This window comes from Thamnophis elegans, chromosome 2 (assembly GCF_009769535.1).
Source record: "Thamnophis elegans isolate rThaEle1 chromosome 2, rThaEle1.pri, whole genome shotgun sequence".
Lineage (NCBI taxonomy): Eukaryota > Metazoa > Chordata > Lepidosauria > Squamata > Colubridae > Thamnophis > Thamnophis elegans.
Window position 1 is genome coordinate 155,593,474 of NC_045542.1, and position 20,671 is coordinate 155,614,144.

The 20,671-nt window shown below is 44.1% G+C and overlaps 1 protein-coding gene across 2 annotated transcripts in view; it reads left to right on the plus strand.

The window, feature by feature from the left end:
* LOC116504235 (zinc finger protein 268-like) overlaps positions 1-20,671 on the plus strand; it is a 49,317-nt gene that overhangs the window by 18,215 nt on the left and 10,431 nt on the right. Inside the window, exons 4-5 of one of the 2 annotated variants that reach the window (XM_032211128.1) lie at positions 8,143-9,975; positions 17,329-18,261. In XM_032211128.1, coding sequence (XP_032067019.1) covers positions 8,143-9,975; positions 17,329-18,261 — 2,766 coding nt within the window. Of the gene's footprint in view, positions 1-1,288; positions 1,559-7,912; positions 10,782-17,328; positions 18,262-20,671 lie in introns of those variants that run through there. The other variant, XM_032211127.1, reaches the window with a different exon arrangement.

Here is a 20,671-nt window from a genome sequence, read left to right on the forward strand (position 1 = left end):
ACACCCAGTCATAATGTAAACTGCCTCATGCAGAAACCCGCACTGTGTTCTGGTCCACTCTGCACTTTAATGTTCCAGCTTTTAAGTATGTGAATAGCTGGGCTCCAAACAGGCTTGAACTGTTGGCATGAAATGTCGGATAGAGTGTTTCTGTTTAGAAATCTATCTAGCCAATCTTGCTTCTGATTATTCCATTTCAACATCTTCCCCACAGGACGCTGCTATAGGGCATTGTATGCCAAAACAATTAAGGCACAAGGATAGTTTCTTCCCCCATTCCACCACTCTGCTAAACAGACGACTCCCACACCACTGACTTCTGCCCAAAGATATGTATCCATGTAGTAGACAGTATTGCTATTATCCTTGTCATTTTCTCATCTCTCCTACTACCTTCTATTGCAGTGTTTTTCAACCAGTGTGCCGCGGCACACTAGTGTGCCGTGACATAGTGTAAGGTGTGCCATGGGAAAATTACTTTATATATAGTCAATATAGGCACAGAGTTAAATTTTTTTAACATTTTCTAATGGTAGTGTGCCTCGTGATTTTTTTCATGAAAAAAAGTGTGCCTTTGCACAAAAAAGGTTGAAAAACACTGTTCTATTGGTATATTGTGTTGTTGAAAGAAATGTCCTTCTGGGTTCAGCTCCAAGTGGGGAAGAAGACACTGGAGACATGGAGGCTGCTTGGGAAGATGGTTTATTGTTGGACAGGGCCACATGGCTTGAGCCCTGACCAGAAAAGGTGATCACATGTTTCAATGTTGATGGAGAAGAAGAGAAGGCTGAGGAAGGGGCTTGCTAGGCTTTTTATACACAGTTTAGTCCCACCTCTCTGTTTCCTGTTCCTGTGTAAGAAATGTATTCTGACTGGTTGTCAGACTCCCATGGGGCCATGCAGGGGGCTACTCTCTAGGCTGTGATGAGTTCTCAGATGCCTTGTGGTCAGTTGAATAATATCCCTTCCCCCTACAGCTGCAGTGAGGAGAAGTCTTTATTATGTAAAGTGGGCTAGCCTGGCCATCTTAATGGCCCATTAGCTGGGGATGGGCAAGAAGCTACAGATAACTATTCTGTCTTTTAAAACATGTTTCTTTTCACATCCAGAGAAATATTCTGCCTTTTCAATATTTCCTAGGATATTTCATTTTTCTGCGAGAGGGCTGGATAATAACTTCCCACAGTGTAATCAATTATTGTTTTCTGTTATGATAGGTGAAGTGTATACACCGGAGACCGTTTTCTTGTGTGTCCAAAGCACACTTCGCCAAAGAATTGTATTCTATGTCACTAGATGGCGCTCTACAGAGAAGCAATACTCGTGCCTAGAAAGCAGTGAATACAGTACAGTAGTGGCGTTGCCAGTCTGAAGCGGGGGTGGGGGTAGAGGCTTGAGCTGGAAAAGTGGAAATGATAGAGTAGTGGATTGATAGAGAAGATGTGGAGGAGAGGAGGCGAAGAATAGAGGAACTTCCTCTTCCGCCTGACCCACGGGAGGAGGATAGTGTCGGCGGAGCTTCTTGTGCTGTTTGGAGGGTCGAAGCGGCGGCTGGAAGGTGAGTGGAGGGCAGGTCGGACGAGAAGCCGAGAGCAAGTCGTTTTGCTCCATGTTGTAGCAGCAGATAATCAACTATGCTGAAATACGTCGCCTCTTGCATATCCACCCCACCGCAGCCCAATTTTATTCCACCAGAGCTGCAGGTTTTAAGTTGCCTGCAATTTTCTCTTGTTTGGGAGATTTCAGCTCTACCGCCACTTTAGGGTGGATTCCGTGTGTTTCTTGTGAGCCTGTTGCTTTGTTTGCAAGGGAGGAGATTCACAGGCAACACCGGTGCTTTAAGGCTTGCAGAGGCTTTAGCATTTCAGAATCAGAATAGATCTGGAAGGGACCTTGGAGGTCCTCTAGTCCAGCCCACACCTCAAGCAGGAGATCCTATAAGATTTCAGGCAAGTGACTGTGCAGCCTCTTCTTAAAAACCTCCAGGGATGAAACACCCACAACTTCTGAAGGCAAAGCTGTTCCATTGCTTAATTGTCCTCACTGTTAGGAAGTTTCTCTTTAATTCCAGGTTGTTTCTCTCCTTGATTAGTTTCCATCCATTGTTTCTTGTCTTGGCCTCTGGTGCTTTGGAGAATAATTTCACCCCCTCTTCTTTCTGGTAGCCTCTCAAATACTGAAATACTAGTATCATTTCACCTCTAATTCTTCTTATCTTTAGACCAAACCCAAATCCTGCAACCGTTCTTCATATGATTTAGTCTCCAGGCCTGTGATCATCTTCCTTGCTCTGATACAAAGAATGCTCTGCTTTCTCTCTACTGCCTATTACTTCCTTGCTATCTTCACTCTCCAGTGAACCGACTATTTCCTTTACTTTTTTTGTTATTTATATGTTAAAATAAACTTTTTTTATTGTCTTTGACATTTTTGCAAGTCTTTGTTCATTCTGAGCCTTTGCTTTCCTAAGTTCATCTTTGCAGATTCAGGCTATCTGCTGATATTCTGCCTTAGTTATTTGTCCCTCTTTCCATTTCTTGTACTTTTGCTTTTTGTCTTTCAGTTTATCAGAGAGATCTTTATGCAATCGTGCTGGTTTCTTCATGGATTTGTTGTTTCTCTTTTTTAGTGGTATTTTGTTAGACTGGGCTTTTATTATCATATTTTTCATTGTTTTCCTTTTTTCTTGTTTTCCCCTTCAGGATTTTTATCCATGAAATTTGGCTTAGGGTTACCCTGAGTTTGTTAAAATCAGCTCTTCTAGTTTAAGACACTGGTTTAGGTTTAGGTTTGATAGGTTTATTGACATTTGTAGGCCGCCCTTTTCCCTGAGGGGACTCAGGGCGGCTCACAGAAAACCAAGGAAGGGGGAATACAACATTAAGACGACAACATATAATAAAATCAACACCATACATTCAGTATTCGGGCGGGGTAACGGTCCTTATCCCCAGGCCTGACGGGCGAGCCAGTTCTTCAAGGCTATGCGGAAGGCTTGGACGGTGGAGAGGGTACGAATCTCCACGGGGAGCTCGTTCCAAAGGGTCGGGGCTACTGCTGAGAAGGCCCTCCTCCTTGTAGTTGCCAGCCGACACTGGCTGGCAGATGGAATGCGGAGGAGGCCCAGTCTATGAGATCTTATAGGTCGTAGGGAGGTAATCGGCAGAAGGCGGTCTCTCAAGTATCCAGATCCACTGCCATGTAGGGCTTTATGGGTGAGTAATAGCACCTTGAAGCGCATCCGGAGATCGACAGGTAGCCAGCGCAGCTCGCGGAGGATAGGTGTTATGCGGGTGAATCGGGGTGCACCCGCGATCACTCGCGCGGCCGCGTTCTGCACTAACTGAAGTCGCCGGATGCTCCTCAAGGGCAGCCCCATGTAGAGCACATTGCAGTATTCCAGCCTAGAGATCACAAGGGCCCGAGTGACTGTTGTGAGTGCCTCCCGGTTCAGGTAGGGTCGCAACTGGCGCACCAGGCGTACCTGGGCGAATGCCCCCCTGGTCACAGCCGCTAAATGGTGGTCGAATGACAGCTGTGGATCCAGGAGGACTCCCAGATTGCGAACCCTCTCTGAGGGGTGTAGAATTTGACCCCCCAGCCTGAGTGTTGGAATGTTGGCCAAATCTTTGGGAGGGAAACACAACAGCCACTCGGTCTTTTCTGGGTTGAGCACAAGCTTGTTAATCCTCATCCAGTCCATGACGGCCTCAAGACCCCGGCCCATCACGTCAACCGCTTCATTGATTTGGCACGGGGCGGACAGATACAATTGAGTATCGTCCGCATATTGATGGTATCTAATCCCGTGCCTGCGGATGATCTCTCCCAGCGGTTTCATGTAGATGTTAAATAGTAGGGGGGATAAGACCGAACCCTGCGGCACCCCATAATTTAGGGGCCTTGGGGACGATCTCTGCCCTCCCACTAACACCGACTGCGACCTGTCCGAGAGGTAGGAGGAGAACCACCGTAGAACGGTGCCTCCCACTCCCACCTCCCGCAGTCGTCGCAGAAGGATACCATGGTCGATGGTATCGAAAGCCGCTGAGAGGTCAAGGAGGACCAGGATGGAGGGATGTCCTTCATCTCTGGCTCTCCAAAGATCATCCATCAATGCGACCAAAGCGGTTTCTGTGCTGTAACCGGGTCTGAAGCCTGACTGGAAGGGGTCTAGATAGTTTGCTTCCTCCAAGGACCGTTGGAGCTGGAAGGCCACCACCTTCTCAACAACCTTCCCCAGAAAGGGGAGGTTGGAGACCGGGCGATAGCTGTTAAGAACAGCTGGATCCAAGGATGGTTTCTTTAGGAGGGGTCTCACCACCGCCTCTTTCAATGCGGCGGGGAAGTTCCCCTCCCGAAGGGAGGCGGTTACAACCGCCTGGATCCAGCCTCGTGTCACCTCACTGCAGTTAACAACCAGCCATGAGGGACATGGATCCAGAACACAGGTGGAGGAACTTACAGCTCTCATGGCCTTGTCCACATCCCCGGGGATAACGTCCTGAAACTCAACCCAGAGCTTTTCTACTTGGTCCCCCTGTGCCTCGGCTGGAACTGCGGGTGTGGAGTCCAAGTCCGACCGAAACCGAGCAATTTTGTCCGCTAAGAATTGGGCATATTCTTCAGCTCTGCCCTGCAGGGGTTCCCCCGTCTCCCTTTTGTTTAATAGGGAGCGGGTTATCCTGAACAGGGCGGCTGGGCGGGACTCAGCGGATGCAACCAGGGAGACTATGTGTGATCTTTTAGCTGCCCTAAGTGCCCTAGTATATTCCCTGGTGCAGGTGGTTACCATTGCTCGGTTCGATTCGGACTTATCGGACCTCCAACGGTGCTCTAGGCATCTCCTCCGGCGCTTCATTTCCCGGAGCTCCTCGGTGAACCAAGGAGGCCTCCGGGATCCGCCGCCTCGGAGGGGCCGCAGTGGCGCAATCCGGTCGAGGGCCTCTGACGCTGCCGAGTGCCACGCAGCAGCCAGAGTCTCCACCGGACTGTGGGCGAAAGTGTCAGGAATAACCCCAAGCTCTGTCTGGAACCTTGATGGCTCCATAAGACGCCTGGGGCGGAACCACCTGGTCGGTTCCTCCTCCCTACAGTGGGGGTTTGGCCTCCGGAAGTCGAGCCTCAGCAGGCAATGGTCTGACCACGACAGGGGTATGATGTCACTCCCCCTCAGACCAAGATCATAAATCCACTGCTCCGAGAGAAATACAAGGTCAAGCATGTGTCCCGCTGTATGGGTTGGGCCTCGAATTACTTGGGTCAAGCCCATGGCTGTCATGGAAGCCATGAACTCCCTCGCCCCATCAGAGTTTTCACCGAGCGATGGCAAATTAAAGTCCCCCAGGACCATCAACCTAGGGAACTCAATCGCCAGCTCGGCTACCGACTCGAGGAGCGATGGGAGGGCTGCTGCAACGCTGTTGGGAGGCAGGTACGTTAGCAGCAAACCCACTTGACCCTTGAGGTCCAACTTTAGCAGCAAAGACTCACACCCGACAATCTCCGGAGCAGGGACCCTGCGAGGAACTAACGACTCCCGGATAACAGCGGCCACACCCCCACCCCTTCCTTGGGCTCTCGGCTGATGCAGCACCTGAAATCCTTCTGGGCACAGCTCTACAAGGGGGACTCCTCCCTCTGGGCCCAGCCAGGTTTCAGTAATACATGCCAGGTCTGCCCTCTCGTCTATAATTAAGTCCCGGACGAGAGGAGCTTTATGAACAACAGACCTGGCATTTAGCGACAACAGCCTGAGACCAGGGTCCTGACTACTCGCGCCATCTGGTCTTGGAGTGGGACTCCCAGGGCCGGAAGGAGGGATCTCTGTAATGTAGCGAACCCTCCTTCCCCGGTAATGGCCTGCCCTGAAGTCCCCGCCGTATCTGCCCCTCCCTGTTACGACCGCAATACCCCGACCCTCTCCCGTGTCTCTAGTCCCCCCAACCACCCCTCCAGCCCCCGCAACTCCCGGCAGGTCCTCCGAATCACACATACTCATACACTCCCCCAAACAGTCCCCACGTAATCGTTAAAAACACAAAATATACAACAATATAATCATAAAAAGTGGGACATTCATTCATCTCATACATACCTCATGCATAGCCCGTACAAAGGAAGAAAGAAGAAGAAAGGAAAGAAAGAATAAAAATTAAAATAGTTGCGCAATTAATTAAAAGTTTTTAGGTGCGAGTTCAGTTCGTTGCTATCAACTGTCCATCTGTTGCCCAGACCAAAGTGTCCTTCTGGGGATAGACCCCAGTAGTGATGATGGTAATAGTCAGGGCTGAGACAAACAGGATCACAAGCCCTAGGTCTATGAGTGAGGAAAATCTGGTAGGCGAAGTCCCGAGCGGCAGGGAACCAATGTTGGTAAAATAGGCAGCGTTAATAGAGAGAGTAGTGTTGGTAACCAGGGCAGCGTTGGTAAAAGAGACAGTGCTGGAACAGGGGACTATATTGCTGGGAGAAATAGTAACAGTACCAGCAGCAGTATTGGTAGAAGGGACAGCATTGGTGAGGGGAGTAATGTTGTTAAAAGCAATGGTGTCGCTGTATTTAAGCCGAGTTAAGTATGGAGGGGAGGGGCATCCGGAAAAGGCTCCAGCCACGGCATGTCCAGTCAGCCGCCCGCTTTGCCTAAATCGGACAAAGCCCCCATTCAAATTTCCCAGCTCCAACCAACGATGATAAATCCTCAGCCCAGCCAAAGTCACCATAAAAACCCCCAGTTCTCTGAGCTGTCCGCCACTCTGTCCACCAAGCTGTTCTCGAGGCTTCAAAGTTGGATGGATTATATTCTTGGATTATATATATATATATACTGGTTGGATTATATTCTTTGCTTCTGTTTGCATTCTTTTGAATTCCAGTATGACATGGTCACTTTAACACAAGGTGACAGCAACTTCAATTCCTTCTATCACTTCTTCTTTATTAATTAGAATTAGGTCCAGCATAGATTTTTTTCTAGTTTCCTCCTCTACTTATTGGATGAGAATGTTGTCAGCTAAGTTGGTTCGGAATCTGTTTGTTCTCCCACTTGCTGCTGAGTTTGTCTCCCAGTTGATATAAGGGTAGTTAAAGACTCCCATTACTACTACTGGTATATTTCCTGCATAAAATTGATAATTGATTAGCAAAGAGTTCATCTATTTATTCTGCTTGTCTGCGTGGCCTGTAGTATATTCCTATAGCAATGTCATTTTTCTTTCCTTTTATATTGGCACATATGGATTCTAGAAGATTTTTATTTTTGGTTTTGCATTTTGCTGTAGAGTTGTAGTGATCTTTTATATATAATACAAATCCACCTCCTCTTTTTGTTAGGTATGTTTCTCTTGAATAGTTTGTATCTCTCTATCAGGACATTCCAGTCATGAGCTTCATCCTACCAAGTTTCAGTAATGGCAACAATATTATATCTACCTTCATGTACTAATGCTTCAAGTTCACCCTGATGGTTCCTTAACTTTTCAGCGTTAGTGTATGGGGCATCTCTTCTTTTAATGCTCACATACTGTACCTCTTTCATTTTGTAGACAGAAAATACACATGGATTTTCTACATACATACATGTGTTAGACACAGATAGAGAGGTGTGTTTCTGTATTTTTGGTGAATATATGTGTATCCATGTTCCTATCCTCCGTATTTCCAAGTATCTATATGATTATAACAATTTACACTGCTGACAATCTGTGATTTACATGAGTTCAACAATAGAACTTCATGATTGTGTGAATATTTGAATTTAGTCTTTTATGTGTCAAAATGAATGGCCGTGGTTAACCTAGCAGTTTGGCATGTTTGCTTTTTCATTGTTATGTGTGCTGTTTTTCTTGTTTTCATATATTGCAACCATATTATAAAGAGTAATTAAAGTATCTGTTTTATGTGCATCTTCTAGGCAAAGGGAATGCCAAGAAGAGCCTTCTGGATGGCAGAAAATCAAAAGCAGCTTTAAAAAGGAAAGCGAATCCAGTATACAGTTTTGTGGGGAGGAAGCACTCATTTCACAATATAATGGAGGCCTCACTCTGTGAGGAAACAAACTGCTTGAACCATCCAACAGGAGATCAGAAATATTTTTGATCTCCTGAAGGATCTAGGACTATCAGTGACAGAAAGGCTTCACAGATATGCATGTTGTGGGAAAAGCGCAGATTGCAAATCAGAGCTCATTATGCATCAGAGAATCCACACTTGTGAAAAACCATACAAATGCCCCGAATGTAGCAAAGTCTTTCGCTACACTTCCCAACTTACTGAGCATAAAAGAACCCATACTGGAGAAAAGCCCTACCAATGCCCACAGTGTGCCAAAAAGTTTAGTAAGCATGCCAACCTGGTGATACACAAGAGGACTCACACCGGAGAGAAACCGTACAAGTGTCCAGAGTGCGGGAAACGTTTCAGTCAGCATTCCAACCTGGTGATACACCAGAGGACTCACACTGGGGAGAAACCATATGAGTGTTCGGATTGTGGGAAAAGTTTCCAGCAGAATTCCAACCTGGTGATACACCAGAGAACTCACACAGGAGAGAAACCCTACAAGTGTTCAGATTGTGGAAAATGTTTCAGTAAGAATTCTAACCTCGTGATACACCAGAGGACACATACAGGAGAGAAACCATATGAGTGTCCGGACTGTGGGAAAAGCTTTAGTCATAATTCTTACTTGGTTATACACCAGAGAACTCACACTGGGGAGAAGCCATATGAGTGTCCAGATTGTGGGAAAAGTTTCAATAATAATTCTAACCTTGTGAAACACCAGAGAACTCACACAGGAGAGAAACCATATGAGTGTCTATATTGTGGGAAAAGTTTCAGTCAGAACTCTTGCCTGGTGATACACCAGAGAACTCACACGGGCGAGAAACCATATGGGTGTCCGGATTGTGGGAAAGGTTTCCAGCACAGTTCCAATTTGGTCATACACCAAAGAACTCACACAGGAGAGAAACCATATGAATGTTCAGTTTGTGGGAAATGTTTCAGTAAGAATTCCAACATGGTGATACACCAGAGGGTTCACACAGGAGAGAAACCATATGAATGTTCAGATTGTGGGAAATGTTTCAGTAAGAATTCCAACCTAGTAATACATCAGAGGACTCACACAGGAGAGAAACCATATGAGTGTCCAGATTGTGGGGAAAGCTTCAGTCATAATTCCGACTTTGTGAAACACCAGACGACTCACACAGGAGAGAAACTGTATCAGTGTCCGAAATGTGGGAAAAAATTCGCCCGGAATTCTAAGCTAGTGATACATCAGAGATCTCACACAGGAGAAAAACCATATCAGTGTCCAGATTGTGGGAAAGGTTTCAGTCAGAATGCCCATCTGGTGATACACCAGAGGACTCACACAGGAGAGAAACCGTATAAGTGTCCAGATTGTGATAAAAGTTTCCAGCAGAATTCCAACCTGGTAGTACATCAGAAGACTCACACGGGACAGAAACCGTATGAGTGCCCAGACTGTGGGAAACGTTTTACTCGAAATTCCAACCTGATGATACACCAGAGGACTCACACAGGAGAGAAACCATATGAGTGTCCAGATTGTCGGAAATGTTTCAGTCTTAATTCTGCCCTTGTGACGCACATGAGGACACACACAGGAGAGAAACCATATGAGTGTCCAGATTGTGGGAAAAGTTTCAGTCAGAATTCTACCTTAATGATGCACCAGAGAACTCATACAGGAGAGAAACCCTATGAGTGTTCAGTTTGTGGGAAATGTTTCAGTTATAATTCCAGCCTTGTGCAACACCAGAGAATTCATACAGGAGAGAAACCATATGAATGTCCAGTATGTGGGAAAAGTTTCAATCATAATTGCAACCTTGTGAAACACCAAAGGACTCACACAGGAGAGAAACCATATGAGTGTTCAGATTGTGGGAAAGCTTTCAGTTGGAATTCTGACCTGGTGAGACACCAGAGAATTCACACAGGGTGAGTTCTTGGATTGTAGGAAAAGTTTTAGTTGGAATTCCCACCTGGTGGAATAATAGGGAACTGACACAGAAGAGGAGGCCTTTGACTGTCCCAATTATGGGAAAGCTTTCACAAGTAGGTCTAATCTAATAAATCATGTCAGTTTAAACACAGATCAGAAGCCATTCAAGTGCTCAAACGGTGGTCAGTGTTTTGGTCACTACTCTAGTATTATTAAGGACAAGAGGACTCATACATGGAAAACCATCAGCTTTCTGATTGGAAGGAAAACTTGATGGGATCTTAGAAAACTTTCACAAGGATATTCATTGCTTGTTTTCAGCTTGCTGGATTATTTTCAGCCAAAGAGCCAAGTTTATTTAGATATGAGAGATTCAATCAGAATAAATGATCAGACACAAGAGGATTTTCTTGCAAAAATCAATGAATCAGTAAATGAGAATTAGGATTTCAACAAGAATTTTCTGAAAGCATAATAAGCTAAATATGACACTGTATAATTAGAATATTGAAAGAGCATCAAATTATTCTTACTGTATCAAATGTGATATTACAGAAAGAGAGGAATCCTGGAGGTGCAGTGGTTAGAATGCAGTATTTCAAAGGTAGTAACCATTCCAAGATACTGGTAGTCCGTTTCTTACAACCATTCATTTAGTGACCATTCGCAGTTACAATGTCATTGAAAAAAGTGAGTTAAGGCCCTTTTCCACATGTAGGACCATTACAGTATCAACATTCAGATGCTTGGCCACTGATGGTTTCAATGTCTTGGGGTCATGGGATCCTTTTTTGTGACCTTCCGACAAGCCAAATCAATTGGGAAGCCAGTTAAACAACTGGAGTGATTCACTTAATAAATGTGGCAAAAAAGGTTTTAAAATGGGTCAAAACTCATTTAACAACTGTTAAGTTGTTGTGATAGGCTCTAATTGCCCCTCAGCCTGGACTCTTTGCTGTAGTTCATTCATTTTAATAAGTAAATAAATGAGGATGCAGACAGACAGATTCACGTTAAGTATTTTATGGTTGTTTGAAAATATATAATAGGTTTTAATGCCTTCATTTCATGTAAAATATAAATAATATACAGAAATGGGTGGTTTGTAATGACCGTGTTTTAAATATTTCTAGAAATTTCCTCAAAGAAAGGTCTAAATTAAGTGTTCTCCAGGGTTTTCTCACCTGCAGGTCAACTATTTCCATTGATTTTATTTTGTATTTGCTCATCTTCCAGATTTCTTGAACTTTTGTCAAAAGAGAGAGAAAGGTAAATCCTACTTGCTCATTATGGACCTGCAGTTCAGAGTTCAATCTTCTTAGTTTAAGTCAAGTAATGTGCTTCTCAAATCGCACCATCCTGGTTCTCGATTTTGTATAATGTACCTCCTTCAAGTCATAGAAGTAAAAGATCTCTATCTGGCTTTCCAAACTGAGAATTGGTTTTCCTGTGAAATATGAAAAAAGATAAAAGAATTCCAGTTGAGTAGTGTGGTGGAGCTCTCACCTCACAATCAGGAGGCTGTGAGTTCAATCCTAGGTAGCAGCAGATCTCCCTCTCCCCCTCCGTCCCTCTCTCCCTCCCTCCCTCCCTCTCCCTCCCTCCCACTATCTCTCCCTCCCTCTCTCTCTCCCTCTCTCTCTCCCTCCCCCCCCCTCGGCACAATGAGACTATATCTGCTGCAAACTCCACATTGGTGACAGGAAGGACATCTGACCAACAGTCAGCTCTATTCAGTTGCCCTGACTCCACCCTGCAAGGGAAATATTACGGGCTCATTAAACAACAAAGAAGATAAAACAATTCCAGGTCAGTTGACAGATTTGGGAGCTCTAATAAACGGCAATGCTTGAATTTTGGGGAACAGACTGCAGTCTGACCAATAGCTGGGTTGGTTCGTGTGAGGAAATTATGCAGCTGGTATCCAAATTAAGACAGAGACACTGGCAGTAGTTTTATATAAATCTATTTAATATCCATATTTAGACCAAACAAGGTAGGCACATCACTACGTCCTGAGGTAAATCGCCAGGTAAATCTCAGAACAGCATACAGAGCGCACAGAAGAAAAAACGGGAACTCCCCCTTTACACCCAGCAACCAATCATAATGTAAACTGCCTCATGCAGAAATCCGCACTCTCCAACCAATCAACTCTCACTGTGTTCTGGTCCCCTATGCACTTTACTGTTCCAGCTTTTAAATTAAGTATGTCAATAGCTGGGCTCCAAACAGGCTTGAACTGTTGGAATGAAATGTCGGATAGAGTGTTTCTGTTTAGAAATCTATCTAGACAATCTTGCTTCTGGTTATTCCATTTCAACACAGTTTTTTCCCCCGTGCCATTACTTCTCTAAGCGGCTGACTCCCACAACACTCACTTCTCCACTTTCCTTTTTACACGTTTCATTTTCCATAAAGATTTGTGTCCAATGGCTTTCTGAAATCCAAATATATTATTAATTGCACCCGCAGGGCATTTTGCCGATCTAGTAATTTAGGCGCTTAAATCAAAAAGAGGCAATAAGGTTTGTTTGGCACAGTCTGTTTCTAATAAACCTATGATGGCTTCGAATTTAAAAAGGGAAAAGATCCTCTTTCCTGGCTCAGGATGCCAACCAGGAACTGCTTTATATGCCGTCTTGAGTTCCTGAATAAAAAAGGAATCAATAAAATTTATTCATTTTAATTTATTAAATGTATATGTCTGTTATCTGATTATTATAATGTCATAAATATCAGTATAAAACTATAAGGTTAAAAATATCGAAACACTTGGGGCATATGTTGGGGTTATTTTTTTCCAGATTCCTCCGTGCAACAGAGCTCAGAGCCAATAGCTGAAGTGGTCCCTATCACCATCCCTACCTTATTACATCTGCATTGAAAATGGCAGCTTAGGTTGACCCTCTGAAAAGGTCAGCCTGGTGATTTAACAGGCCAGGTGCTTTGGTGGGAATGTCAGGGTTCAATTCAGAATATACTCTGCATTCTGTGTGTTTCCTTTTTTAATTAAATGAAAAGCTTTCTCCCCCCACCCTTCCTTTCCCCCTGTAAGTCGAGAGGAAAGAGTAAAATTAAAATTGGAGAAAGTAAAAGCTGCAATTAGGGATCACAGGAGGGGTAAAGAAACACAACAGGGATCTAACACATTATTATTGTTAACTGATAAGGTATTTGTTATCTGACTCTAACATCCCCTTCAAATTTCCCTCTTCCCCCCAGTTTAAATCCTACTTTATTTATATTTATTTGTATCCCCCTTTTATTATTTCTCCTTCAATTCAGGCACTCTAAAAGTCATCCTCAAATACTTACATTTTTTACTATTTATTTATAAATGAAATTTCTGTAGTCCTACCCTGCCCCCACAAGCAATGGTGGGCAATATATAACAATCAGATTAAAAATCACAATTCTATAAATGTCATATATAAAAATGTAAAAATCTATATTAAGAAATAAGTACACCCCCCCCCACCCTCCCGGGCAATAAAATGGATGGAAACGTCCACCTCAGCAATGGAACCACCTCAGCAAATCTCAGATTGCCTTAGAGCCCCAAGCATGAGGATAAACCCTGGTCCTGAGAGCCTTCCAGAAGCTCAAAAATGGTGGAATTAATCTCATTTCAGGGGAATCGATATTCCATAAAATGGGGGCCACAGCAGAGAAGGCACGTTTCTTGGATTCACCAAAGGCAGATTCTCGGCTGATGATGCCCACCGCGTGTCTTCTTTGCCAGGTTTCATCGGGCAGGCTGAAATAAGCAGGGAAAGGTGGTACTTCAGCTCAGTCCCATGACAGGAAGGGCTTTCAAAAACAAACCAGCACCTTGAAGTGGATCTGCAAGGAAACTGGCAACCGAGCCACCTCACGGAGCAGAGGTGTGACATGTGCTGCTTCAGAAACACAAATAGCTTATCCAGCCCTTTTATTCTCTACCAGCTAGAACTTTTGGAGGCTCTTCAAGGGCAGCTCCTGCAGAATTTATTGAAGTCATCTAATACAGGTAGTCCTTGACTTACAACAGTTCATTTAGTGACCTTTTGAAATCACAACGGCACTGAAAAAAGTGACATGACTATTTTTCCACTTATGACCATATCAACATCCCCATGGTCATGCGATTTACGTTCAGATGCTTGACAATTGGTTTGCATTTCTGATGGTTGCAGTGTCCCGGGGTCATGCGATCATCTTTTGTGACCACCTGACAAGCTAAGTCAACGTGGAAGACCGATTCACTTAGAAACGGTGTTACTAACATCAACTGCAGTGACATATTTAACTTAAGAAATATGGCAAGAAAAGTCGTAAAATGGGCAAAAGTCACTTAACAATTTCTCACTTAACAACATAATTTTTGGGCTGAGTCCAGGACTACCTGTATTCAGGTAGCTAGGGCATGGTTGACTGTAACCAGGGTCTGCAGATCCAGAACAGCCACAACTGGCTCTCAAGTGAATCAGTAATAAAAATGTCAGGATGTAGAGAGGTTTTTTTTTATCTCCAGTGACAGCCAAACCCCGCTAAAATGCAGGAATCGTTAGATCAGTTTCCAGCCTGCACACTAGTGATCTCCAATTGTTTTGCCAAAGCAGTCTGGGAATTCTCAAGGCTGGAATCTCAGCACTCTGGAAATTGGGAAGGCTGCTCTAGCGAGATTTGCACGCCCCAATAATATGGAGAGCATGATAGTATCTCCTATTAGATAATGTTGGAAACAATATGGGTAGACAATACCAGATTTTGTCCCGCATTATTCTATTAATAAGATGAAGGTGGCAGGCTGTCAATCATTTAGGGGCTGCTGCGCCTAAAAAGCAAGAACGTCATGAAATTTTAGGAGCCAGCAAGCACCCAGCTAGCCTTATGAAGCCAGAGATCGGACGATATAGCTATAGGTCTCTAGATGGCGCTCTATGGTTAGACAACAAGGACGCCTGGATAGTCGTAAACACAGTAGCAAGCGCCTGTAGCCGGAAGTGAGACCACAGAGGGTCGTGGATTGCTAGAGGGAATTAGGAGGAGAGAAGCACAGGGAAACTTCCTCTTCCGGCTTCCTAATGAGAAAATAGCTGCGCCTCTCCTATTCCCCCCCCCCCCCCCCTGGTCGAAGCGGCAGCTGGAAGGTGAGTTGAGGGCAGTTGGGAGGAGAAGCCTGGAGCAAGTTTATCCAGGTAAATGTGGTATTGCAATACATTTTGGAGAGAAGCCCCTGCAGTTGGTTTGGCAAGAGTTGGTAGATTGCAACGACTCTCTGCTTAACTAAACTCTTTTATTTTGAGTGATGAAACTTCCTGGATGGGAAGCGAAACATCTCAGATGAGCAATCTTTAGTTCAGTGGCCATAATTTAACCTTTTCTAAAAGATACTTTGGCTTGGATGATTGAGTTTTTATTGTCATATGGTAATAGTTCTTATATACCGCTTCACAGTGCTTCACAGCCCCCTCTAAGCGGTTTACAGAGTCAGCCTCTTGCCCCACAACCACGTGGGTCCTTCATTGTACCCACCTCGGAAGGATGGAAAGCTGAGTCAATATTGAGCCGGTCAGGATCAAACTCCTGGCAGTGGGCAATGAGTTAACCTGCAAATGCTGCGTTCTAACTATTTGCCACCACATATGCTGAAATATGTAGTCTGCTGCATATTCCTCCCACTCACCCACTCCCAACTCAGTTTTATTTCACAGGTGCTGCATGCTTTAAGCTGCTTCAATTTTCCATGGAGAGAGAGATTTTAAAACTGTAACTCACTTTAGGGTTGGCTCCCTGTGGTGTTTTTTTTTAAATCAGTGTGTTCTTGGCAAGTGAGGAATTTCATAGGGATAACAGCAGTAGCACTTAGACTTATATTCTGCTTCATAGGGTTTTACAGTCCTCTCTGAGCAGTTTACAGATTTTGCGCCCAATTATCTGGGTCCTCATTTTACTTTACATTTTACTTGGCTGAATGGAAACTGAGCCAGTAAGAAAGAACTGCTGGCACTGAGCAGTGATTGCCTTTAATACTTCATTCTAACCACTGCTCCCCCATAGCCTAAAACCAATGCTTTAACTCTTGCAGAGGCCTTGGGCACCATTTCCTTTGTTAATGCCCACATATTCTTTGTACCTATTTCTGAGACTTTTTTTCAGACAGAAAATACACACGGATTTTCTACATACAAACATAGGGAAGTGTTTCTGTATTTCTTTGGGCATACGTGTGTATCTGTATAATACATTCTCCCAGTGGTGGGTTGCACTTACCTACGCTACTGGTTCGCTGATTGCGTGCAACTGTGTTCCATTTGCGTGTGCGCCTGACACTGCATGCGTGTGTGCAATCCTCTACCCCAGCGAGAACCAGCTGATTGTCAGGGCTCACACAGGCACTGCACATTATGCGCGCATGCGCCATTTGCCTTTTGCCATAAAAAGAGGTATAGAGTATGGGCGGGCAGGCTGAAAGAGCCACTGAACCGGTTCACTCTCAGCTGCTCCGGGCCACTACCGGTTTAGCCGAACTGGGTCAAACCGGCAGCAACCCACCTCTGCCCTCTCAGTATTTCCTGGTATCTATAATAGCAATTTGCAATGCTAACATTTTGAAATTCACCTGAGTCAGCAAGAGAATTTGATGATTGTGAGGATAGTTGAACTTGGATCTTGCTATGTGTCATAATGAACGTTAGCGGTTAATGTGTTCATTTTTTCATTGTGATATATGCTTTCTTTCTTGTTTCCACATCTTCTGCAACCATTTTATAAATAGTAATTAAAATAACACTTTTATGTCCATCATATAGACAAAGAGATTGCCAAGAAGCATCTTCTGGACAGCAAAGAATCAGAAGCAACACTACGAAGGAAAACAAATCCTTTCCTCCAGAAAACCACAAAGCTTTTCTCCGTTCCCCAGAAAGTGAGCAACGAGTACGGAAAAAAAATAGAAAAAGAGTTTTGAGCTGGGGAAAAAAAAAAGTGGAACTCAAGGAAACATTGCATGAAAAGGTAAAGGAGGAACATATTCAAATCCACAAAAAAAGGGAAAATATCTAGAAGTCTGTGGGGAGGAATCAGTCATTTCAGACAGTAATGCAGGCCTCACCATATGAGGAAAGAATCAGCTTGAATCAAAGTACTATCCAAGAAGGGATCACAAATATTTTTCACCTTCTGAAGAACCCAGGCGTAGTGGTTGAAAACCTCCACAGATGTGCATATTGTGGGGAAAGCGCGAATTGCAAATCAGAGCTGATTATGCATGAAAGGACCCACACTGGTGAAAAACCATACAAATGCTCTGAATGTAGCAAAGCTTTTCCCTATAGATGCCGACTACTTGAGCATAAAAGAAGCCATACTGGAGAAAAGCCCTACCAGTGCCCACAGTGTGACAAAAAGTTTAGTAAGCATGCCACCCTGATGATACACAAGAGGACACACACGGGAGAGAAACCGTACAAGTGTCCACAGTGCGGGAAAAGTTTCAGTCAGAACTGTAAGCTTGTGATACACCAGAGAACTCACACAGGAGAGAAACCATATGAGTGTCTGTACTGTGGGAAAAGTTTCAAAAGTAATTGGACACTTGTGATACACCAGCGGGGTCACACGGGGGAGAAACCATATGAGTGTCTATACTGTGGGAAAAGTTTCAGTCAGAGCTCTAACCTGGTGATACACCGGAGGAGTCACACGGGAGAGAAACCATATGAGTGTCCAGATTGTGGGAAACTTTTCAGTCAGAGCTATTACTTGGTGGTCCACCAGAGGAGACACACAGGCGAGAAACCATATGAGTGTCCGGATTGTGGGAAAGGTTTCCGGCAGAATTCCAGGCTGATAGTACACCAGAGGATTCACACCGGAGAGAAACCATATGAATGTCCAGATTGTGGGAAAGGTTTCAAACAAAGGTGTAAACTTGTTCAACACCAAAGTACTCACACAGGAGAGAAACCATATAAGTGTCCAGATTGTGGGAAAGCTTTCGTTTGGAATTATCACTTGGTGAGACACCAGAGGACACACACAGGAGAGAAACCCTATGAGTGTTCAGTTTGTGGGAAATGTTTCAGTTATAATTCCAGCCTTGTGCAACACCAGAGAACTCATACAGGAGAGAAACCATATGAATGTCCAGTATGTGGGAAAGCTTACAGTAGGAATTTTGAGCTGTTTAAACACCAGAGGACTCACACAGGAGAGAAACCATATGAGTGTCCAGATTGTGGGAAAGCTTTCAGTTGGAATTCTGACCTCATGAGACACCAGAGAATTCACACAAGGTGAGTTCTTGGATTGTAGGAAAAGTTTTAGTTGGAATTCCCACCTGGTGGAATAATAGGGAACTGACACAGAAGAGGAGGCCTTTGACTCTCCCAATTATGGGAAAGCTTTCACAAGTAGATCTAATCTAATAAATCATGTCAGTTTAAACACAGATCAGAAGCCATTCAGGTGCTCAAACGGTGGTCAGTGTTTTGGTCACTACTCTAGTATTATTAAGGACAAGAGGACTCATACATGGAAAACCATCAGCTTTCTGATTGGAAGGAAAGCTTGATGGGATCTTAGAAAACTTTCACAAGGATATTCATTGCTTGTTTTCAGCTTGCTGGATTATGTTCAGCCAAAGAGCCAAGTTTATTTAAACATGAGAGATTCAATCAGAATAAATGATCAGACACAAGAGGATTTTCTTGCTAAAATCAATGAATCAGTAAATGAGAATGATTTCAACAGGAGTTTTCTGAAAGCAGAATAAGAAGCTAAATATAACTATGTATAATTAGAATATTCAAAGAGCATCAAATCATTCTTACTGTATCAAATGTGATATTGAATGCAATGGAATGGTTGAATTGATTTTAATTTTGTATTTTAAAATATTTTAAATGCTTTTACTTGTTGTGAGCTGCCCAGAGTCCCTAGGGAGTGGGCGGCATACAAGTTCTATTAAAGTTTAAAGTTTAAAGATTACAAAAGAGAGGAATCCTGGAGGTGCAGTGGTTAGAATGTAGTATTGCAAAGGTAGTAACCATTTCAAGATACTGGAAGTCCGTTTCTTACAACCATTCATTTAGTGACCATTCGCAGTTACAATGTCACTGAAAAAAGTGAGTTAAGGCCCTTTTCCACATGTAGGACCATTGCAGTATCAACATTCAGATGCTTGGCCACTGATGGTTGCAATGTCTTGGGGACATGGGATCCTTTTTTGTGACCTTCCGACAAGCCATATCAATTGGGAAGTTAGTTAAACAACTGGAGTGATTCGCTTAACAAATGTGGCAAGAAAGGTTTTAAAATGGGTCAAAACTCACTCAACAACTGTTAAGTTTTTGTGATAGGCTCTAATTGCCCCTCAGCCTGGACTATTTGCTGTAGTTCATTCATTTTAATAAGTAAATAAATGAGGATGCAGACAGACAGATTCACATTAAGTTCAACTACATTATAATTTTTAAGTGTTCTCCAGGGTTTTCTCACCTGCAGGTCAACTATTTCAATTGATTTTATTTTGTATTTGCTCATCTTCCAGATTTCTTGAACTTTTGTCAAAAGAGAGAGAAAGGTAAATCCTACTTACTCATTATGGACCTGCAGTTCAGAGTTCAATCTTCTTAGTTTAAGTCAAGTAATGTGCTTCTCAAATCGCACCATCCTGGTTCTCGATTTTGCATAAAGTACCTCCTTCAAGTCATGGAAGTAAAAGATCTCTATCTGGCTTTCCAAAGTAAGAATTGGTTTTCCTGTGAAATATGAAAAAAGGTAAAAGAATTCCAGGTGAGTTGAGTGGTACGGTGGAGCACTCAACTCACAATCAGGAGGCTGTGAGTTTGATCTTAGGTAGAGGCAGATATTTTTCTCTCTCGGCACAATGAGATTATATCTGCTGCAAACTCCGCATTGGTGACAGGAAGGACATCCAGCCAACACTCAGCTCTATTCAGTTGCCCTGACTCCACACCGCAAGGTAAACATTATGGGCTCATTAAACAACAAAGAAGATAAAACAATTCCAGGTCAGTTGACAGATTTGGGAGCTCTAATAAACGGCAAGCCTTGCATTTTGGGGAAGAGACTGCAGTCTGGCCAATAGCTGAGTTGGTTGGTGTGAGGGAATTATGTAGCTGGTATCCAGTGAAGTGCGGTGAGGTTTATGGCTGGTGTGGCACTGATGTCTCTCACAAACACACAAACACACACACAGACACACACACAGAGGCAGATGTCACACAAGGGCCCTTCAAAGACTAAATGTTTTTTTTTATTGGTGGGGAATTAAAACTCCCCTTTTCCTCAATGGGAAATCATATTCTGACAAAGAAAATTATTAAAAATATCCTTTCCTTTCTGAAGCCTGGCTCTTTCTCTCCACCTATATTGGGAGGGGGGGAATAGGGGAAATGCAAGCGGCGAGGCCAGCTTGCCCCCTTCTTGTCTCACCCCCCCCTTCCCAACGGGACAAGAAGGCGGAGGGCTGGTCTTGCAAACGGGGATCAGGGCACTCGCCTCCCCCTCGCCCTGGAGGAGCTCTGCAGCGGGACAGATGAATGGAGGGGGAGATAGCCCCTTCCTCCTCCGTGCCCCCAAACCCCGTCTTCCCTGGCCTGCACCCCTGCGCCCAGGCTCCTTCAGGTTCGGGGGTAATCGAATGGGGGGAGCGGGGGATTCCCAGGGCGGAGGCCTCCC